At 44.1% G+C, this 17,789-nt stretch overlaps 1 protein-coding gene across 9 annotated transcripts in view; it reads left to right on the forward strand.

The window, feature by feature from the left end:
- INO80C (INO80 complex subunit C) overlaps positions 1 to 17,789 on the forward strand; it is a 108,846-nt gene that overhangs the window by 16,415 nt on the left and 74,642 nt on the right. For 6 of the 9 annotated variants that reach the window (XR_016214588.1, XM_089305812.1, XM_089305813.1 and 3 more), the window contains exons 2-4: positions 5,750 to 5,860; positions 7,324 to 7,435; positions 8,411 to 8,478. Coding sequence is in view for 8 of the 9 variants with exons in the window: in XM_089305812.1 (XP_089161938.1) it covers positions 5,750 to 5,860; positions 7,324 to 7,435; positions 8,411 to 8,478 (291 nt within the window). In the remaining variant the exon portion in view is untranslated. Of the gene's footprint in view, positions 1 to 1,026; positions 1,145 to 5,749; positions 5,861 to 7,323; positions 7,436 to 8,410; positions 8,479 to 12,155; positions 13,923 to 16,566; positions 16,801 to 17,789 lie in introns of those variants that run through there. The other 3 variants (XM_089305814.1, XM_089305816.1, XM_070050286.2) reach the window with 3 other exon arrangements.

Here is a 17,789-nt window from a genome sequence, read left to right on the forward strand (position 1 = left end):
TTCATGTGCTGGCTGCTCCATTTCCAATTCAGCTCCCTGCTAATATGCCTGGGAAAGCAGCGGAAGACGGCCCAAGTGCTTGGGTCCCTGCACCCACGTGGGAGACCTGTGGCCCAGCCCTGGCCATTATGGCCATTTGGGAGGTGAACCAGTGGATGGAAGATCTCTTTCTCTAAGTCTCTCCCTCTCTCTCTGTGACTCTGGCTTTCAAATAGATAAATAAATCTTAAAGGGAAAAAAAAAGTGAGCAGGTAACTGTCAGCTCTCCAAACTGCGTGCCAATCACAGCTTCTTTCTCAGGTACCATGGAATACCTCCCTTGCTGTCAGCTTGGCAGCTGGCAGGGCCCTGAGAAGAGTTTTCACTTGCCCACTGTATTTCTTTGTCAATCTTCTAAAGATTTCAGGGAAAATTGAATTTTCTTTGGCCTCAATGGCCAGGGCTGAGCTGGTCCGAAGCCAGGAGCCAGGAGCTTCTTCTGAGTATCCCACCTAGATGCAGGGGCCCAAGTACTTGGGCCATCTTCTGCTGCTTTCCCAAGGAGCTGGATCAAAAGTGGAGCAGCCGGGACTCAAACCAGCACCCATATGGGTTTCTGCCATTGCAGGTAGTGGCTTTACCTACTATACCTCGGCGCTGGCCCCCTTCAATGAAAATTTTCTAAAACCAAAGGCACTCTCTTCTGCCAGTTAGGAAGGACCAGGGATAGGGGAGGGACAATCCAGACAGAAGGGTTGGTGTGCACAAGGGAGCGAGAGCAGGGGGCCGGGACATCTTGCCTGAAACCCAGTTGTGTGGGGAGACCTTCAGAATTGTCTGAATTCAAGAAATGAACTTTGTTGCAATGTGAAGTCACAATAGGTAAACCATGTTCTTGGTCCTTCCCTGGTCCAGGATCCATTTCCTGGCTGTATCTTTGCAGACCCCTTTAATCAGAAACAGGCCCTCCAGCCTTTCCCTTTGTGACCTGGATGCTGATTTTATAGAATGTTCCTCAGCGTGGGCCTGTCTGATGTTTCCTCACAGGTCTGGGTGATACGTTTTTGGCAAGAACAGAGAAGCGATACTGTCCTCAGCACACCCTGTCTCGTGGCGCCCAGTGTCGCCATATCCCATCACCCATGGCGTTAGCTTCCAGCACTTGGTAAGGTGATTCTTGCCAGGTTTCCCCTCTGCAAAGTTGTTCTTCTGTTTGTATTAAAGTCTCTTGTGGGGAGAAACTTTATATAAATAATTTCTCATTTCTCTTTATACTTTTGCCAGCCACTTTTAACGTCCATGAATGGCTTTTGCCTGAAGCAGTTACTGTGATGCTTACCGCATGGTAGTTTTCTAATTCTTATGCTATTGTGAGCAAGCGCTTTCTCTTCTCTTCCATTAAGTCACTTAAAAATGTTTATTTTCATCTGCATGAAAGGGAGGGAGAGAGATAGAGACATCTTAGATCTAGGGGTTCACTCCTCAAATGCCTATCTGTAGTAGCTAGAGCTGGGCCAGGCCAAAGCCAGGAGCCTGGAACTCCATCTGGGTCTCTCGTGTGAGTGACAGGGACTCAAGTGCTTGAGCCATCATCTACTGCCTCCCAGGATGCATTAGCAGGAAGCTAGATCTGAAACAGAGGAGCTGGGACATGACTCCGCCCTCCCCAGTGAGGGATATGGGTGTCACAAGCAGCAACTTAACCTGCTGAGCCACAACACCTGCCCCATTCATTTTTTTTTTTTTTTTTTTTTTTGACAGGCAGAGTGGACAGTGAGAGAGAGAGACAGAGAGAAAGGTCTTCCTTTTGCCGTTGGTTCACCCTCCAATGGCCGCCGCGGCCAGCGCGCTGCGGCCGGCGCACCGCGCTGATCCGATGGCAGGAGCCAGGAGCCAGGTGCTTTTCCTGGTCTCCCATGGGGTACAGGGCCCAAGCACCTGGGCCATCCTCCACTGCACTCCCTGGCCACAGCAGAGAGCTAGCCTGGAAGAGGGGCAACCGGGACAGAATCCGGCGCCCCAACCGGGACTAGAACCCGGTGTGCCGGCGCCGCAAGGCGGAGGATTAGCCTAGTGAGCCACGGCGCCGGCCCCATTCATTTATTTTTTAAAATTGATATTTATAATATGGATTCTTTATTCTATGGGTTGCAATCCATTACTGGCTTTATTTATTTATTCTTTTACTTGTATATAATAGCTTTATTTAGACAAAATACTCATCACAGAATTCACTTTTAAAGTATGCAGTTCAGTGGTTTATGGTAGACTCACTGAGTTGGACAGTCATCACCATTATCTAACGTCAGGAAATTTCTTTCACCCTGTAAAGAAACCCCTCACCCTGTTAACAGTCACTTCTGTTCCTGCCGTTCTGCCTGCCCCTGAGCATGCTTGGTCAGCTTTCTGTTTCTGTGAATTCAGCTAATCTAGGTACTTCATTTAAATGCAATCATAAATTAAACGACTATGAGGACTTTTGTGTCTGGCTTCGTTCTGGTAGCATAGCACTTCAAGGTGTATCCATGACCAAACATGATCAGTACTTCATTTCTTTGTGTGGTTGAATAATATTCTATTATATAAATGTATCCGTTATTCAAGAGAAGTGAGAAAAGACCATAGCAGCTTTATTTTATAATAGGTGAAGACCGAGAAAAAACCTAATGTTCAACAGGAAAGTAGCTAAACACACTGTGGAACACTCATATAGTGGAATAGTACTCTGCTAAGGAGTAGACAGATAGGAGGGGGCTTTAGAAAGTTTGAGGGAGATGGAATTCAAAGAGAATGTGAGGGGGCGGTGCTGTGGCTTAGCAGGTGAAGATGCCACCTGTAGTGTAGGCATCCCATATGGGCACCGGTTTGAATCCTGGCTGTTCCTCTTCTGATCCAGCTCTCTGCTGTGGCCTGGGAAAGCAGTAGAAAATGGCTCAAGTCCTTGGGCCCCTGCACCTGCCATTGCTGGCACCATAGGTGGAGGTCTAACCTACTATGCCACAGTGCTGGCCCCAGGATTTGAATTTTCTACAAACTTTTTGGAGCCCCCTGTTACACTGAAAAAACTACTGATCCGTGCAGCAACTTGGATGCATCTCCAGATTTCATGCTACTCTACAGAGCCAGACATAGGAGTGCATGCTGTCAGATTCCATCAATATAAAATTCTAAAGCAGGTGAAAGTAGTGTGAATTGTAGCTGGTGCTGTGGCATAGTGGGTAAAGCCGCCACCTGCACCGCCAGCATCTCATATGGGCGCCAGTTCAAGACCCGGCTGCTCCACTTCCGATCCAGCTCTCTGCTATGGCCTGGGAAAGCAGTGGAAGATGGCCCAAGGCTTTGGGCTCCTGCACCCACATGGGAGACCTGGAAGAAGCTCCTGGCTTCGGATCGGCGCAGCTCTGGCCATTGTGGCTGATTGGGGAGTAAACCAACGGATGTAAGACCTCTCTGCCTCTCTTTCTCTCTGTGTAACTCTTTCAAATAAATAAATAAATCTTAAAAAAAAACCACACACACACAAAGTAATGTGAATCAGAGCAATGGTTGACTGGGACTGGGAGGTATTGGCTTGGCAGGGCCCTGGCATATCTTTCTAGAGTGATGCCAATATTGTATTTCTTGTTAGGGATTAGGATTGTGCAATCATTTGGCAAAACCCATGAAACCTACATTTATGGTGTGTTCATTTCACTGTATATAAATTGTAGTTCAATTTTTAAAAATTTATTATGGCCTAAGAAATGGGGAATTGTAAAAATCAGAGGTGATTTCTTACTGTGACTTGTTCGTTTCTTTGTGATTGTTAACTTAAAGGTTTTCTTTAGGTTTAAAGCATATTGATGGGGCCAGTGCCGTGGCTCACTTGGTTAATCCTCCACCTGCATCCCATATGGGTGCTGGGTTCTAGTTCCGGTCGCTCCTCTTCCAGTCCAGCTCTCTGTTGAGGCTCCGGGAGTGCACTGGAGGATGGCCCAAGTGCTTGGGCCCCTGCATCCACATGGGAGACCATGATAAGTACCTGGCTCCTGGCTTCAGATCAGCGTAGCTCCGGCCGTAGTGGCCATTTGGGGGGTGAACCAACAGAAGGAAGACCTTTCTCTCTCTCTCACTCGCTCTCGCTCTCTCTCACTGTCTAACTCTATCAAATGAAAAAAAAAAAAAGGACTAGCTGACAAGAACTGCATGAGGGCCGGCGCCGCGGCTCACTAGGCTAATCCTCCTCCTTGAGGCGCCGTCACACCGAGTTCTAGTCTTGGTCGGGGCGCCGGATTCTGTCCCGGTTGCCCCTCTTCCAGGCCAGCTCTCTGCTGTGACCAGGGAGTGCAGTGGAGGGTGGCCCAAGTGCTTGGGCCCTGCACCCCATGGGAGACCAGGAGAAGCACCTGGCTCCTGCCATCGGATCAGCGCAGTGCGCTGGCTACAGCGCACCTGCCATGGCGGCCATTGGAGGGTGAACCAATGGCAAAGGAAGACCTTTCTCTCTGTCTCTCTCTCTCACTGTCCACTCTGCCTGTCAAAAAAAAAAAAAAAAAAAAAAAAAAAAAGCATGAGTAGGAACTGTGTGGTGTCTTGGAAATGGTGAGGGTGTTGGAATTGGCTCCATTTGGACTTGAATCCAGAGGTTGACCACTGTGTAGCCTTGCACCCATTCTCAAAGCCTTCTTTCTTTTTTCTTTTTCCTTCCTTCCTTCCTTCCTCTCACTCTCTCTCTCTCTCTCTTTAGACTTATCTATTTATTATTTGAAAGGCAGAGTTACAGAGAGAGAGAGAGAGAGAGAGAGAGAGAGGTCTTCCATCTGCTGGTTTACTCCCCAAATGGCCAAAACGGCCGGAGTGGTGCTGATCCAAAACCAAGATCCAGGAGCTTCTTCCAGGTCTCCTGCATGAGTGCAGGGGACCTAGTGTGTGGGCCGTCTTCTACCTAATGCTTTCCCAGGCCATAGCAGAGAGCTGGATTGGAAGTGGAGCAGCTGGGTCTTGAACCGGCACCAGAACACCACAGCGCTGGCTCCTATTTTGTTTGTTTGCTTGTTTTTTAAATATTTATTTATGTATTTGATTCACAGAGTGGTGGAGGGGAGGGAGAGGGAGAGGGAGAGAAGAAAAGATAGGAAGAGAGAGGAAAGAAGGGGAAAAGAGGGGGAAGGAGAGGTCTTCTCTCTGCTGGTTCACTCCTCAGATGGCTGCAATAGCCAGAACTGGTCCAGGCTGAAGCAAAGAGCCAGGAGCTTCTTCCAGTTCTCCCATGTAAGCACAGAGGCCCAAGCACTTGGGCCATCATCTTCCACTGCTCTCCCAGACCACCAGCAGGAAGCTGGATCAGAAGTAGAGCAGCCGGGAATCAAACCGGTGCCCATATGGTATGCCAGTGTTGCAGGCAGCAGCTTTACCCACTAAAATGTCGAAGGCAGCAGGTTTATCTGCTACGCCACGGTGCTAGCCCCTCAAAGCCTGTTTTTTGTAAACTGAGGGTAATAGCACCTACTTTGTCAGAATTAAATGAGCCAGCTCAAGTTAGACAGTCGTCCCTGTGCTTTGAACCTAGGGGAGCCAGGCAACACAGCAGTTGGGGGGCCTGCCTGTCTTTCCTGTGACTCCTGTGTGGCAGGTACTGCTGCCCTTCTGGCACGCCCTCCCCTGGAGCAGGCTACCTACCAGAGCTCTGGGCCCAATGTCTTCCCCTGTTTTAGCTTCTGTCTTGCTGGAAACAGAAGTCAGGAAGTTAACTGGAAGATACTGACCTCTAACTGTCCTTACTCTCTTCAAGGGTATCAGCATGGATGCCATGAGTGAGAATAAAATGGTGCCTTCTGAGTTGAGCACAGGACCTGTGGAAAAAGCTGCCAAACCTTTGCCATTTAAGGATCCCAACTTTGTGGTGAGCATCTCAGGTTATTAGATGAATATAAATAAAAAGCCACACAACTGCATTTCAGCCTCTGATCGTGCTGGGCCTGTAGCTGAGGTGGCACCGATGTCCCCTTCTCCCTCTGTCCAGGTTGTCACCACCTCTCCCAAGGGCTGTTGTGGAAGGAATGGGGGCAGGGATTGGTCTCCCAGTGTACCAGATGCTGGGGATGTTTTTGTGTCCTCTGTGCACCGCATCAAAGGGCACAGTTTTTTTTTTTTTTTTTTTAAGTCAGAGTGGACAGTGAGAGAGAGAGACAGAGAGAAAGGTCTTCCTTTGCCCTTGGTTCACCTTCCAATGGCCGCCGTGGCTGGCACGCTGCAGCTGGCGCACCACGCTGATCCGATGGCAGGAGCCAGGAGCCAGGTGCTTTTCCTGGTCTCCAAAGGGCACATTTTTAAGAGTGGGTTCTGCCCACAATGGTTGCTCCGCTTGCCTTTTCACTGGTCTCATGTAACTTCTATTTATTTATTTAAAAAATAATGTTTTTTGAAAGATAGAGAAACACAGAGAACTTCCATTCACTCCCCAAATGCCTGCAGCAGTCTGGGCTGGGCCAGGCAGAAACCAGGAGCCAGGAGCTCTGTTTAAGCTTCTCTGTGGTGGCAGGGACTCCCGAGGTGTGCATTAGCAAGAAGCTGGAACCAGAAGCGAAGATGACACCCAAACCCGGGCAATCTGATATAGAATAGGGCATCCAAGCAATGGCTTAGCTACTGTGCCAAATGCCTCTGTACCCATATGTAACTTTTAGATGAGGTTTGAGATATTTAACTGAAAGAAAAGTGCTGAGATTAATTTCTTTAAGTATTAAATCCACACTATTGTCTATAAAATAGAAATAGGATATTCTTTCTTCTGTTCTTAAGTGATAGTTTTGGGCATACAGTGTTACCATCACCTTTTGGTTTTCTTTTCCATTTTATTTTGTCATCTTTATAGGACCAAAAAAAAAAAAAAAAAAAATTCCGTCAGGCTTGCTACACTATAATTGAGGCTTACTCAAGTTTTCCAGAATCACCAGTCATGTGCAAGGCAGAGGCTTGCCCTCTGAGGGGAGTTCAGAGGTGCAGTTGTGAATTCTGACTCTGAAGTAAATTTGTTTTAAAGTGATGAAGTCATGAGTGAATTCTGCAAAATTAGACCCAATAAAAGATTTGACTTTTTTTTTTTGTGCTGTCAAAAAAAGTACCCCTTCATTTCTATTCTATCATACTCTGTCACCAACTAACTCATGGGTTTTTAAAGATCCAGAAACTTTTTTCAACCAAGATTACAGTGTATGGTGAAATACTTTTTAAGAACATCTGAGGTACCAATGACTGTTGACAGAATGTAAGGCCCACAACATTATGATTAAGCATAAATGTCAAATTCTCCAGTGGTAGTCCCCATTGATTTTTCTTTCTTCTAATGCATGCTTTTAATTCAAGCACTCTGGCCACGGTGGTGCGGTAGCTGGCAAGAAGAACAGAACCTGGAAGAACCTGAAACAGATCCTGGCTTCCGAAAGGGCATTGCCCTGGCAACTGAACGATCCTAACTGTGAGCTGTCGAGAGCCTTCCATGTGTTTCTAATGCTCAGATGAGAAACTTGCTTATAACAAGTCTACCTTATTTTACTGTGTTTGTGTTATGGTAGGAAAAAAGTTCTTTGAGGATTTTAAAGTGGCATCAGCCTAGGGATATTACATGTCTGTTTCCTCATAACTCTATCTGTGTTGAATCTGTTTGTTTGAGTTGTCATGGATGTGTGGTTTTTAGTGTCACTGTTAACATTTCAGTCTGGAGAAATAGGTCCCCATGTGATAATATTAGGATTCCTATTAGACAGACTTCTCACTCTAAAGTCTACTCTTAAAATTTGTTTCCAAGAACAAGGAAGATCAGTATAATGCCAGATCAAGGAGGCTTTCTAACAACTAGCTTAAAGGCCAACTCTTACTCTCTGAGCCAGTGTTTCTCAGAGTAAAATATTTTTGTGCTACAAGAAGTCCACATTTTTGTAAAGCACCATTACATGTTCTGTTCAATGCTACTGGAAAGTACAGCCTCAGAGTTCCTCCAGCTCTTGTCTTGTGTGTGGCTTTCATGGAAATGACTAAGATGGGTGACGAGTGAGCGAGTCAGTCGTCTGGGTGTGGATATTGCAGGTGTCTGAATGCCCAGACCGTTGAGTGGGTTGTTTGGCATTTCATCACCCTCAGCCCATGTGGCCCGAGCCTGTGGCAGCAGCAAGTGAGCAGAGAGCATTCTAGTGGATCTGCTAGAACAGAGGGTCCCTGGTGACAGGGCGGGGCTGGACCTGGAGCCTGCGCTTGGTCTCTGACATAGTGCAGTGTTTCTAAGACTCCTCCCTTTCTTCTCTGGTTAATCCCCAGAGAATTCTGTAAGTGTTGAATCAACAAAGGAAAATTTTAAGAATATTATTGAACCAGTATTTTAGAAAAAAGAGAGAGAAGGAAATTGAGTGTTTTAAGGTCATTTGGTTATCTTTTTTCCATTTTTTTTTCCCTGCAGACTTCAGTATTGATGCTCCTCCATCCTTTAAGCCAGCTAAGAAGTATTCCGATGTTTCAGGCCTTCTTGTAAGTACAGTGACATTCTTTCATCTTCTGACACTACAATTGAAAAGAAGATTTCACAGTCATGTCTGTGGGGACAGTGGTGAATATCAACCTCTGCTGGTCCTGCCTTGAGCCCAGATACTGTGAATGGGAGAAGTTTTATGTGGAGGTGTCCGTGTGGGAGCCTGGAGGGAGGATTGCTCCAGAAGCAAGAGATCTCTCCTGTCACTTGCCTGTCCCCTGCTCGATGACTAGGAGATAACAGGAGAGAAACAATGGTTTTTTTTTTTTTTTTTTTTGCATTGAAGCTTTAAAAATCTGCATTTAAGATGATGATTTTATTTTTTAAAAGATATTCAAACTTCTCTAAAGACACTGTGGTAAAGGAAACAACTTTCAAACTAATCTTTTTTTTTCTTTTTTAATTTTAATTTTTTTATTTTAGTTGAGGTATACATGTTTAATATATTTCATGTATACTGGTTTAGGAACATAGTGACACTTTACCCCCACCCTCCCTTATACCCATGTTCCAACTCTTCCCCCACCTATCTTGCATTCCCACTCTTAGTTTTTACAAAGATCAATGTTCAGTATCCTTAGTGATCATATAGTTAACCCTGCTCTAAGTAAAACAGTTCAACAAATAGTATGAAGAGAAAAACAAAAACACTGTTCCTCAATGGAAGAGCCAAGGCCTGTAAACAATTATTGAATCTCAAAATGTCCATTTCATTCCAATACATTACATTTCAAGTACTCTATTAGTTAATTAGTTACCTCAGATCAGGGAAAACATGTGATGTCTGTTTTTTTGGGGACTGGCTTATTTCATTAAGTATAGCGGTTTCTAGTTGTGTCCATCTTGTTGCAAAAGACAGGATTTCTTTTTTCTTTTTCTTTTTTTTTTTTAACAGGTGAGCAGTACTCCATAGTGTATATATACACCATAATTTCTTTATCTAGTCAGGTTGAGGGACATCTGGGTTGAGTCCATATCTTAGCTACTGTGAATTGAGCTGCAGTGAACATGGTGATACAGATAAATCTTTCATGTGCTGATTTCTTTTGGTTTGGGTAAATTCCCAGGAGTTGGATGGCTGGATCATATGGTAGGTCTACATTCAGATTTCTGAGGTATCTCCATACTGTCTTCCACAGTGGCTGCACCAGTTTATATCCCTACCAATAGTGCTCCATGGTGCCTTTTCCCTACATCCTTGCCAGCATTTGTCATTTGTTGATTTCAATATGAGAACCATTTTAACTGGAGTGAGGTGAAACTTCATTGTGGTTTTGATCTGCATTTCCCTGATGGGTAGTGATCTTTAGCATTTTCTCAAGTGTCTGTTGGCCATTCGAATTTCCTATCTTGAAAAATGCTGGTTCAAGTCCTTTACCCATTTCATAACTGGATTGTTTTATTGTTGTTGAATTTCTTGAACTCTATAGATTCTGCATGTTAACCCTTTATCTGTTGTGTTTGTAAATATTTTCTCCCATTCTGTCGGTTGCCTCTTCACTTTGATGAGAGTTTCTTTTGCAGTACGGAAGCTTCTCAGCTTGATGTAATACCATTTGTCAATTTTGGCTGTGATTGCCCGTGCTTCTGGGGTCTTTTCCAAGAAGTCTTTGCCTATGCCAATGTCTTACAGTTTCCCCAATGTCAAACTTAGCTTTAAGCATTGGCACTTCTTTTCTGAATGAAATATTTTACAGAATTCATGTACTGCTTAAAAGATGCCTGGAGCCCACCTACACTCCATGGTCCCATGTGGGTCTATCCCTCTGTTCTCTGCACTCCCCATGTCAGAGACCCCTCAGGGACTTTTGGGGAACACAGTTTGGAAACCACCCACATAGCTGGAAGAAAGGGAACTGGGCCAGTGGCTGAACCTCTCAGAGCCCATTTCCTTATCTGCAGCATATAGATAAAGTGTGGAACCAGTAAAGATACTTTCTGTTTACCTTCCTAACCCCTTTTTCATCTACAGTAGATTTGGAAGATGGATTTTTTTCTCACAACTGTAGAAATAATGAAGCATGCCACTTTTTAAACTTACATACATATCATTTAAATGCTTTACATTTTAATGAAAATGTATGGCTCCAACTTCTGTAACAAAATGACAAAATTAATTATATATATTATGGAAAGCAGAATTGCCTCTTTTGTCACTATGTATGTAATCTCTCTCTCTCTCTCTTTTTTTTTAAGATTTTATTTATTTGAAAGAGTTACAGAGAGAGGTAGAGACTGAGAGAGAGAGAGAGATGTCTTCCATTCGCTGGTTCACTACTCAAATGGCCACAATGGCCAAACTGAGGTGATCACACATCATCCGGGAGCTGGATTGTAAGTGGAGCAGCCGGGCCTTGAACTAGTACCCATATGGGATGCTGGTGCTGAAGGCCAGGGCTCTAACACACTGTGCCACAGTGCCAGCCCCTGTAATATCTCTTTGTTCCTGATAATACCATTCTGAGTCTACTTTGTCTAAAATTAATATAGGTACCCCAGCTTTCTTTTGTTCATGTTGGTGTGGTATATCTTTCTTGATCTTTTTACTTTAAAACTGTCTACATACTTTAGTTAATGTGGATTTCTTATAGAAAATATGTTATTGGAGCTTGGTTTTTATCTAATTCCACAATCTTTCTTATCTGTTATCTCTAGGTAATACCATATTTAAAATGATTTTTAACATGGTTGAATTTAAATCTGTCATCTTGCAAATTGTTTTTATTTGTTCCATTTGTGTTTGTTTATTCTGCCTTTTCTGACTTGTCTGGAACTCCTTCTCTTATTTTTGTATCCCTCTCTCTCTTCCTTTCTTTCATTTGAGAGTCAGAGAAACACAGGGAGAGAGAGTGCTCCTAGCCATTGGTTCATTCCTCAAATGCCCACAATGACCAGGGCTGGGCTGAGCCAAAGCCCAGAGCTGGGAACTCAGTCCAGATCTTTCACTTGGGTTGGAGGAATCTGGTTACTTGAGCCAGTACTACTGCCTCTCAAGGTCTATATCAGCAAGAAGCCGGAGTCTGGAGCCAGAGCTGGGTATTGAATCCAAGTATTTTGAGCATAATGGAGATGTCTTAACTGCTAAGCTAAACACCCGCCCCAAACATGTTTTAATAGACTATATTTTTAGAGCTGATTTAGATTTAGAAAAAAATTGAAAAGTTTATACAGAGTTCCCTTGTCTCCAAGCTCCGTTTTTTCTATTAGCATCTATGATGTATTTGTTAGCAATTAATGAACCAATAGTGATGTATTATTAGTAACTGAAGTCTGTAGTTCATTCAGATTTCCTTAGTTTTTACCTAACGTCCTCTTTCTGTCCCAGGGGTCCCCCCAGGAGACCATGTCACACTTAGTTGTCATGTAGGCTCCTCTTTGTCATGGCTGTTGCTCAGATTTTTTTTTTTATGACCTAGACAGTTTTAGGGTGGACCACTTAGATATTTTGCAGAATGTTGCACTATTGGAATTTGATGTTTCTCTCATGATAACATTGGGGTTAACTAAACATTTAAAAAGTTTATTTTTTTTAAATTTATACCTCTTTTTAAAAATTTTGAGTAATTGCTCTAATATTTATATGTTCCTAAATAATTGGAGTCTGTCTTCAGATGTTATACCATTTCATATGTAGTAGGAGAATCTTACAATAGTATATTTCTTTTTCTTTTTAAAGATTTATTTATTTGACAGAGTTACAGAGACGGAGAGGAAGAGATAAAAAGAGATCCTCCATCCGCTGGTTCACTCCCTAGTTGGCTGCAACAGCCAGGGCTGGACCAGGCCACTGCCAGAAGCTGGGAGCTTCATCCGAGTCTCCCATGTGGGTGGCAGGAGCCCAAGCATTTGGGCCATCCACTGCTGCCTTTCCAAGCCATTAGCAGGGAAGTAGATTGGAAGTGGATAGCCAGGACATGAACCATAGCCTACATGGGATGCTAGCATTGCAGGCAGCAGCTTTATCCACTGTGTCATAACAACAGCCCCAATGGTATATTTCTAATTCCAGTTTCTCATTCTTTGTTGTCATATAGCTTACCTTTATATATATTATAAACACACAATACATTCTGTTTGTCTTTGTTTTAGATAACCACTTATCTTCTGGAGAAATAAAAATAAGAAAAACAGAATTTTATTTTACCTTCATTTTTTCTGTTTTTAGTTTTTTTGTTTTCAATGTTTATATCCAGGTTACAGTTGCATCTTGTATTCTCTCTGTCAGAAGAACTTCACATTTCTCATGGAGTAGGTCTGCTGCCAATGAAATCCTTCCTTTTTTCTTTACCTGGAAAAGCTTTTACTTCTCCTTCATTTATGATTTATATTTTCAATGAGTATGGAAATCTGGATTGCCGGCTTTTTCTTTCTTTACTTGAAAGATGTTGGTTTTTATTTTTTTATTTAGTTATTTATTTTTTCTTTTATTTATTTATTTGACAGATAGAGTTAGACAGTGAGAGAGAGAGACAGAGAGAAAGGTCTTCCTTCCATTAGTTCACTCCCCAAATGGCCGCTACATTTGGCGCTGCGCCTATCTGAAGCCAGAGCCAGGTGCTTCTTCCTGGTCTCCCATGTGGGTGCAGGAGCCCAAGCACCTGGGCCATCCTCCACTGCCTTCCCGGGCCACAGCAGAGAGCTGGACTGGAAGAGGAGCAGCCGGGACTAGAGCCCAGTAACCCAGTGCCCATATGGGATGCCGGCACCACAGGCGGAGGATTAACCAAGTGAGCCATGGCGCCGGCCCCAAGATGTCGGTCTTTTTACTCCATGGTTTCCACTGACAAGTCTGATGTGATTCTCACCTTTGTTCTTCTCTTTGTAGACTTCTTTTTTACTTGCCTGATTTTAAGATTTTCTTTTTGTCTTTTGTTTTCAGCAATTTGAATATGACATATCTAAGTATTATTTTTCTGGGTTTTGTTTGTTTGTTTGTTTTCATTTTATTTGGGAGGCAGAGAGAACGAGAGACATCTTCCATCTAATAGTTCACTCCCTGTTTGCCTGCAGTAGCATACAGGACCATGCCAAAGCCAGGAGCTGGCACTCTCACATGGGTGGCGGGGACCCAAATACTTGAATGCCTGCTGTCTTCCAGGGTGCTTATTAGCAGAAAACTGGATTGTAAGCAGAGTAGCTGGGACTGGAACCGGGCAGGCTGCGATGAGATGTGGCCGTCCCAAGCATCAGCTTCTGCACTAAACACCAGCCCCTCCTTTTCTGGTATTTTTACTGCTTCACGTTTTCCCAGCTTTCTGGATCTTAGTTTGGAATATATCCTGAATTTTGCAATATCTTTGGCCATTATTTCCTCAGATATTTCTTTTATCTTGTCTGTTTTGGGATTCCAATTATGTATATGATGGTGTCCTATAACTCTTGAGTGCTCTGGGGATTTTTTTGTTTTTTGGTTTTTTTATTAAACTCATTTCTTTGTGGTTCCATTTCAGTGATTTCTATTATCTTTATTCCCTGAACTGAGTATATCGATGAGCCCACTGGAAACATTCTTTCCTCTGTTACTATTTTAAATTTCTAGTTTCACCATTTGATTCTTATAGTTTACATGCCTCTGATCAAATAACTCTCTGGTCTTACATGTTATCTCTCCTTTCTTTCCTTTAACATAATAATGATAGTTATTTTAGATTTCCTAGTTATTTAGATTTAGATAGTTTTTAAAATTTGTGGCACATCCAGGTGTGATATTAGTTACTTCCTTGAGTTTTGTTTTTAAAGATTTATTTTATTTATTTGAAAGGCAGAGTTGCAGAGAGAGACAGAGAGAAGCCCTCCATCCACTGGTTGACTCCTCAAATGGCTGCAACACGAGGAGCCAGGAGCTTCTTCCGGGTCTCCCGTGTGGGTGCAGCGGCCCAAGCACTTGGGCCATCCTCTGCTTTTCTCCAGTGCATTAGCAGGGAGCTGGATCAGAAGCAAAAAAACTGGGACTCAAACCAGCGCCCACATAGGATGCTGGTGCTACAGGCAGTGGCTTAACCTGCTATGCCACAGCACTGGCCCCGATTTCCTTGTTTTTATGAATAGTCACTAAATCTCTCTCTATTTTTTAGTATTGGGAAACATTTATGATAGTTACTTTAAGATGCTTGTGTAGTGGACATTGTAGATGATACATTGTACAAACTCTAGATTCTGTTATCTTTTTCTGTAGGGTATTGTTTTCCTTGTAAGTAGCTGGGTTATGGATTTGTTAGGAAAGATCTGTGGAAAGCCTAGGATGTTTTCCAACCTCTTTTAACTTAGCTACACTTAACCTCTAAGCTCTTTATCCTCTGCCAACCATTTTTTAAAATTTTTAAATTTATTTATTTTATGTGTTTGAAAGAGAGAGAGAGATGAGACAGATCCTCCATCTGCTAGTTGATTCCTCGAATTCCTGCAACAGCTGGGGCAAAGCCAGGCTGAAGCCAGGAACCAGGAACTCAATCCAGGTCTCTCACATGAGTGACAAGGACTCAAGTACTTGAGCCATCACCTGCTACGTCCCAGGGTGTGCTTTAGCAGGAAGCTGGGATGGAAGCAGTTGCAGGACTCGATATCAGGCATTCTGATATGGGATGAGAGCGTCCCAAGCAGCGACTTTAACAGATGTCCCAAATGCTCACCCCCTGTGCCAGTCTGGCTGAGGTTTAGTGTTAGCCTTTGTTTTGGTGGGAGTGAGTTAGACGAGGCCTTATTCAAGGGCATAGTTTTTTACTTTATGTTGTGGCCTTTCTGCTGTGTTAGCTGGCTGCCTGGGATATTATGAGGGCTCTTTCTACCCCGGCTGAGATGTATCTTTGGTGACTCCCAGCACTGCTCAACTTCTCAAGTCTGTCTCGGAACCACCCCCAGTAAGTTCATGTAGTCTATCATGCTTTGAACATGCACAGATCAGCCCATGGTTTTGGACTGATGGAATCCCAAGCAGAGTTTTGTCCCCACTTCCAGTTCAGCTTCCTCTCTTCTAGTGCCCAGCTTTGCACTTTTCTAGCTGCTTCAGTAGCCCATCACTCTGGTCTCTCCTTTCCAGCATAGTGGGTCCAGCTTCCTGTCCCATGGTCAGGAAATTGTTCCAGGCAGAGAGAGTAGGATGATCATAAGACTCCCTTGGTGAGCTTCACTTTCTCATTTGTTACAGTCTTGTGCTATACCTCTTGTCCATTGCCTGAAGATAGTGGCCTCATGTAGCTGAATAGTTGTTTATGGGAGGAGAACTCTTCTGGCACCAGTTATTCTGTTGTGGTCAAACCTGTATTATTTTGAGCTTATGGGAGTCAGACTTGGAGAGTAGTGCCTTGGAATGTGAGCTTCATTCTCATCTCAGTCAGCTCCCCTTCTGGTTACAGTGGTTTCCATATGTTACAAAGCAAGAGAACCATTTGGAGAAGCAATATCCCCAGCCCCTTTATGCCATTGGCAGAGGACTTGTCATGGTCTGCATTATCCAAAACTTCTTGCCCAATGTACGTGAGAATTAAGACAGTCTGGCTATTCAAAGAACACCACCAGATCACTGAAGGATAAACCTGTAGAAGAACTGGCTAAAAGGATTTGAATAGGCAATTACAAGAGACAAGTAGACATTTGTCTTCATTAGTAATTAGGGCCGGCGCCGTGGCTCACTAGACTAATCCTCCGCTTTTCTGCGCCAGCACACCGGGTTCTAGTCCCGGTCGGGGCACTGGATTCTGTCCCGGTTGCCCCTCTTCCAGGCCAGCTCTCTGCTATGGCCAGGGAGTGCAGAGGAGGATGGCCCAAGTGCTTGGGCCCTGCACCCGCATGGGAGACCAGGAGAAGCACCTGGCTCCTGCCATCGGATCAGTGCGGTGTGCTGGCCACAGTGCGCCGGCCGCAGCAGCCATTGGAGGGTGAACCAACGGCAAAAGGAAGACCTTTCTCTCTGTCTCTCTCTCTCACTGTCCACTCTGCCTGTAAAAAAAAAAAAAAAAAAAAAAAAAAAAGGAAGGAAGGAGACTCCTCGGGGCTGGCACTGTGGCGCAGCAGGTTAATGCCCTGGCCTGAAGCGCTGGCATCCCATATGGGCACCGGTTTGAGTCCTGGTTGCTCCACTTCCCATCCAGCTCTCTGCTATGGCCTGGGAAAGCAGTAGAAGATGCCCCAAGTTCTTGGGCCCCTGCACCCGTGTGGGAGACCTGGAAGAGGCTCCTGGCTCCTAGCTTCGGATTGACGCAGCTCCAGCCATTGTGGCCAATTGGGGAGTGAACCATAGGATGGAAGACATCTCTCTCTGCCTCTCCTCTCTGTGTAACTCTGACTTCCAAATAAATAAATATATCTTTGAAAAAAAAAAAAAAGACTCCTCAAATGGTCAAGAAATGAAAGCGTTTGATTGTGTGTTTTGGTGTCCACATAAGGAAATGGATAACCTCATACCTTGTTGTTAAGTGGCAGGAATGGACGTTGGGACAACTCCTTTGGAGGACAGTTTGGCACCATCTCTTGAGACAAAAATACAAAAACCCATGACCCAGCAGTTTGCTTTTTGGGTAGCTCCCTAGAGAAATAGTGTGCGTAAGGAACTTCAGAGAATTGCTTATGAGAGACTGAATTAGCAAAAAGTTGGAAACAACATAAGGGTCTAACACAGGGTTGTTTTCATCCTATTCTTTGAGCTCAATTCATATGTACCGACATGGATAAACTTCCAAATTATACTTCTGGCTGAAAGATGCAAAGCAATATAAACAACATTGTACCCTGAATATAAAAATCAGCGCACACACACACACACACACACGCACACACAATACTGGGTAATTTCTCTCATGTGTTTATGTACGTGTGTAAGGAAATGCATAAGAAAATCTAGAGGTAGGCCTTTAGCCTGTCAGTTAAGACACCTGCATTCCACATGGCAGTCCCGGGGTTTGATACCCCACTCAAGCTCCTGACTGTAGCTTTTGACTCCAGGTTCATGCTAATGCAGACTCTGACTCAAGTAACTGAGTTCTTGCTGCCCGCATGGGAGGTCTGGGTTGTATGCCTAGCTCCTGGCTTCGGTTGACCCAGCCCTGAGCCTTTGTGGACATTTGAGGAGTCAACCAGCAGATGGGAGTATCTTCTCCAACCCCCTGGTGTCTGTGTGTGTTTCTATGTCTTTTTGCCCCTCAAATAAATAAATAAAAGATTTTTAAAGTCTGGAACAGTATCCACTTAGCAGTGGTTTTCTCAGGAGACATCAAAAGACTTCTGTATGGTTATGGTGGTAAAGTGGGACTAGGAGCTGTAATTTTTTTTTTTTTTTTAGAGGAGGGCATAGTTTGCCTGCGGTTTATATCATTTA

Source organism: Oryctolagus cuniculus, chromosome 10, assembly GCF_051225735.1.
Source record: "Oryctolagus cuniculus isolate XC-2025 breed Fujian yellow rabbit chromosome 10, ASM5122573v1, whole genome shotgun sequence".
In the NCBI taxonomy this organism is placed as follows: Eukaryota; Metazoa; Chordata; class Mammalia; order Lagomorpha; family Leporidae; genus Oryctolagus; species Oryctolagus cuniculus.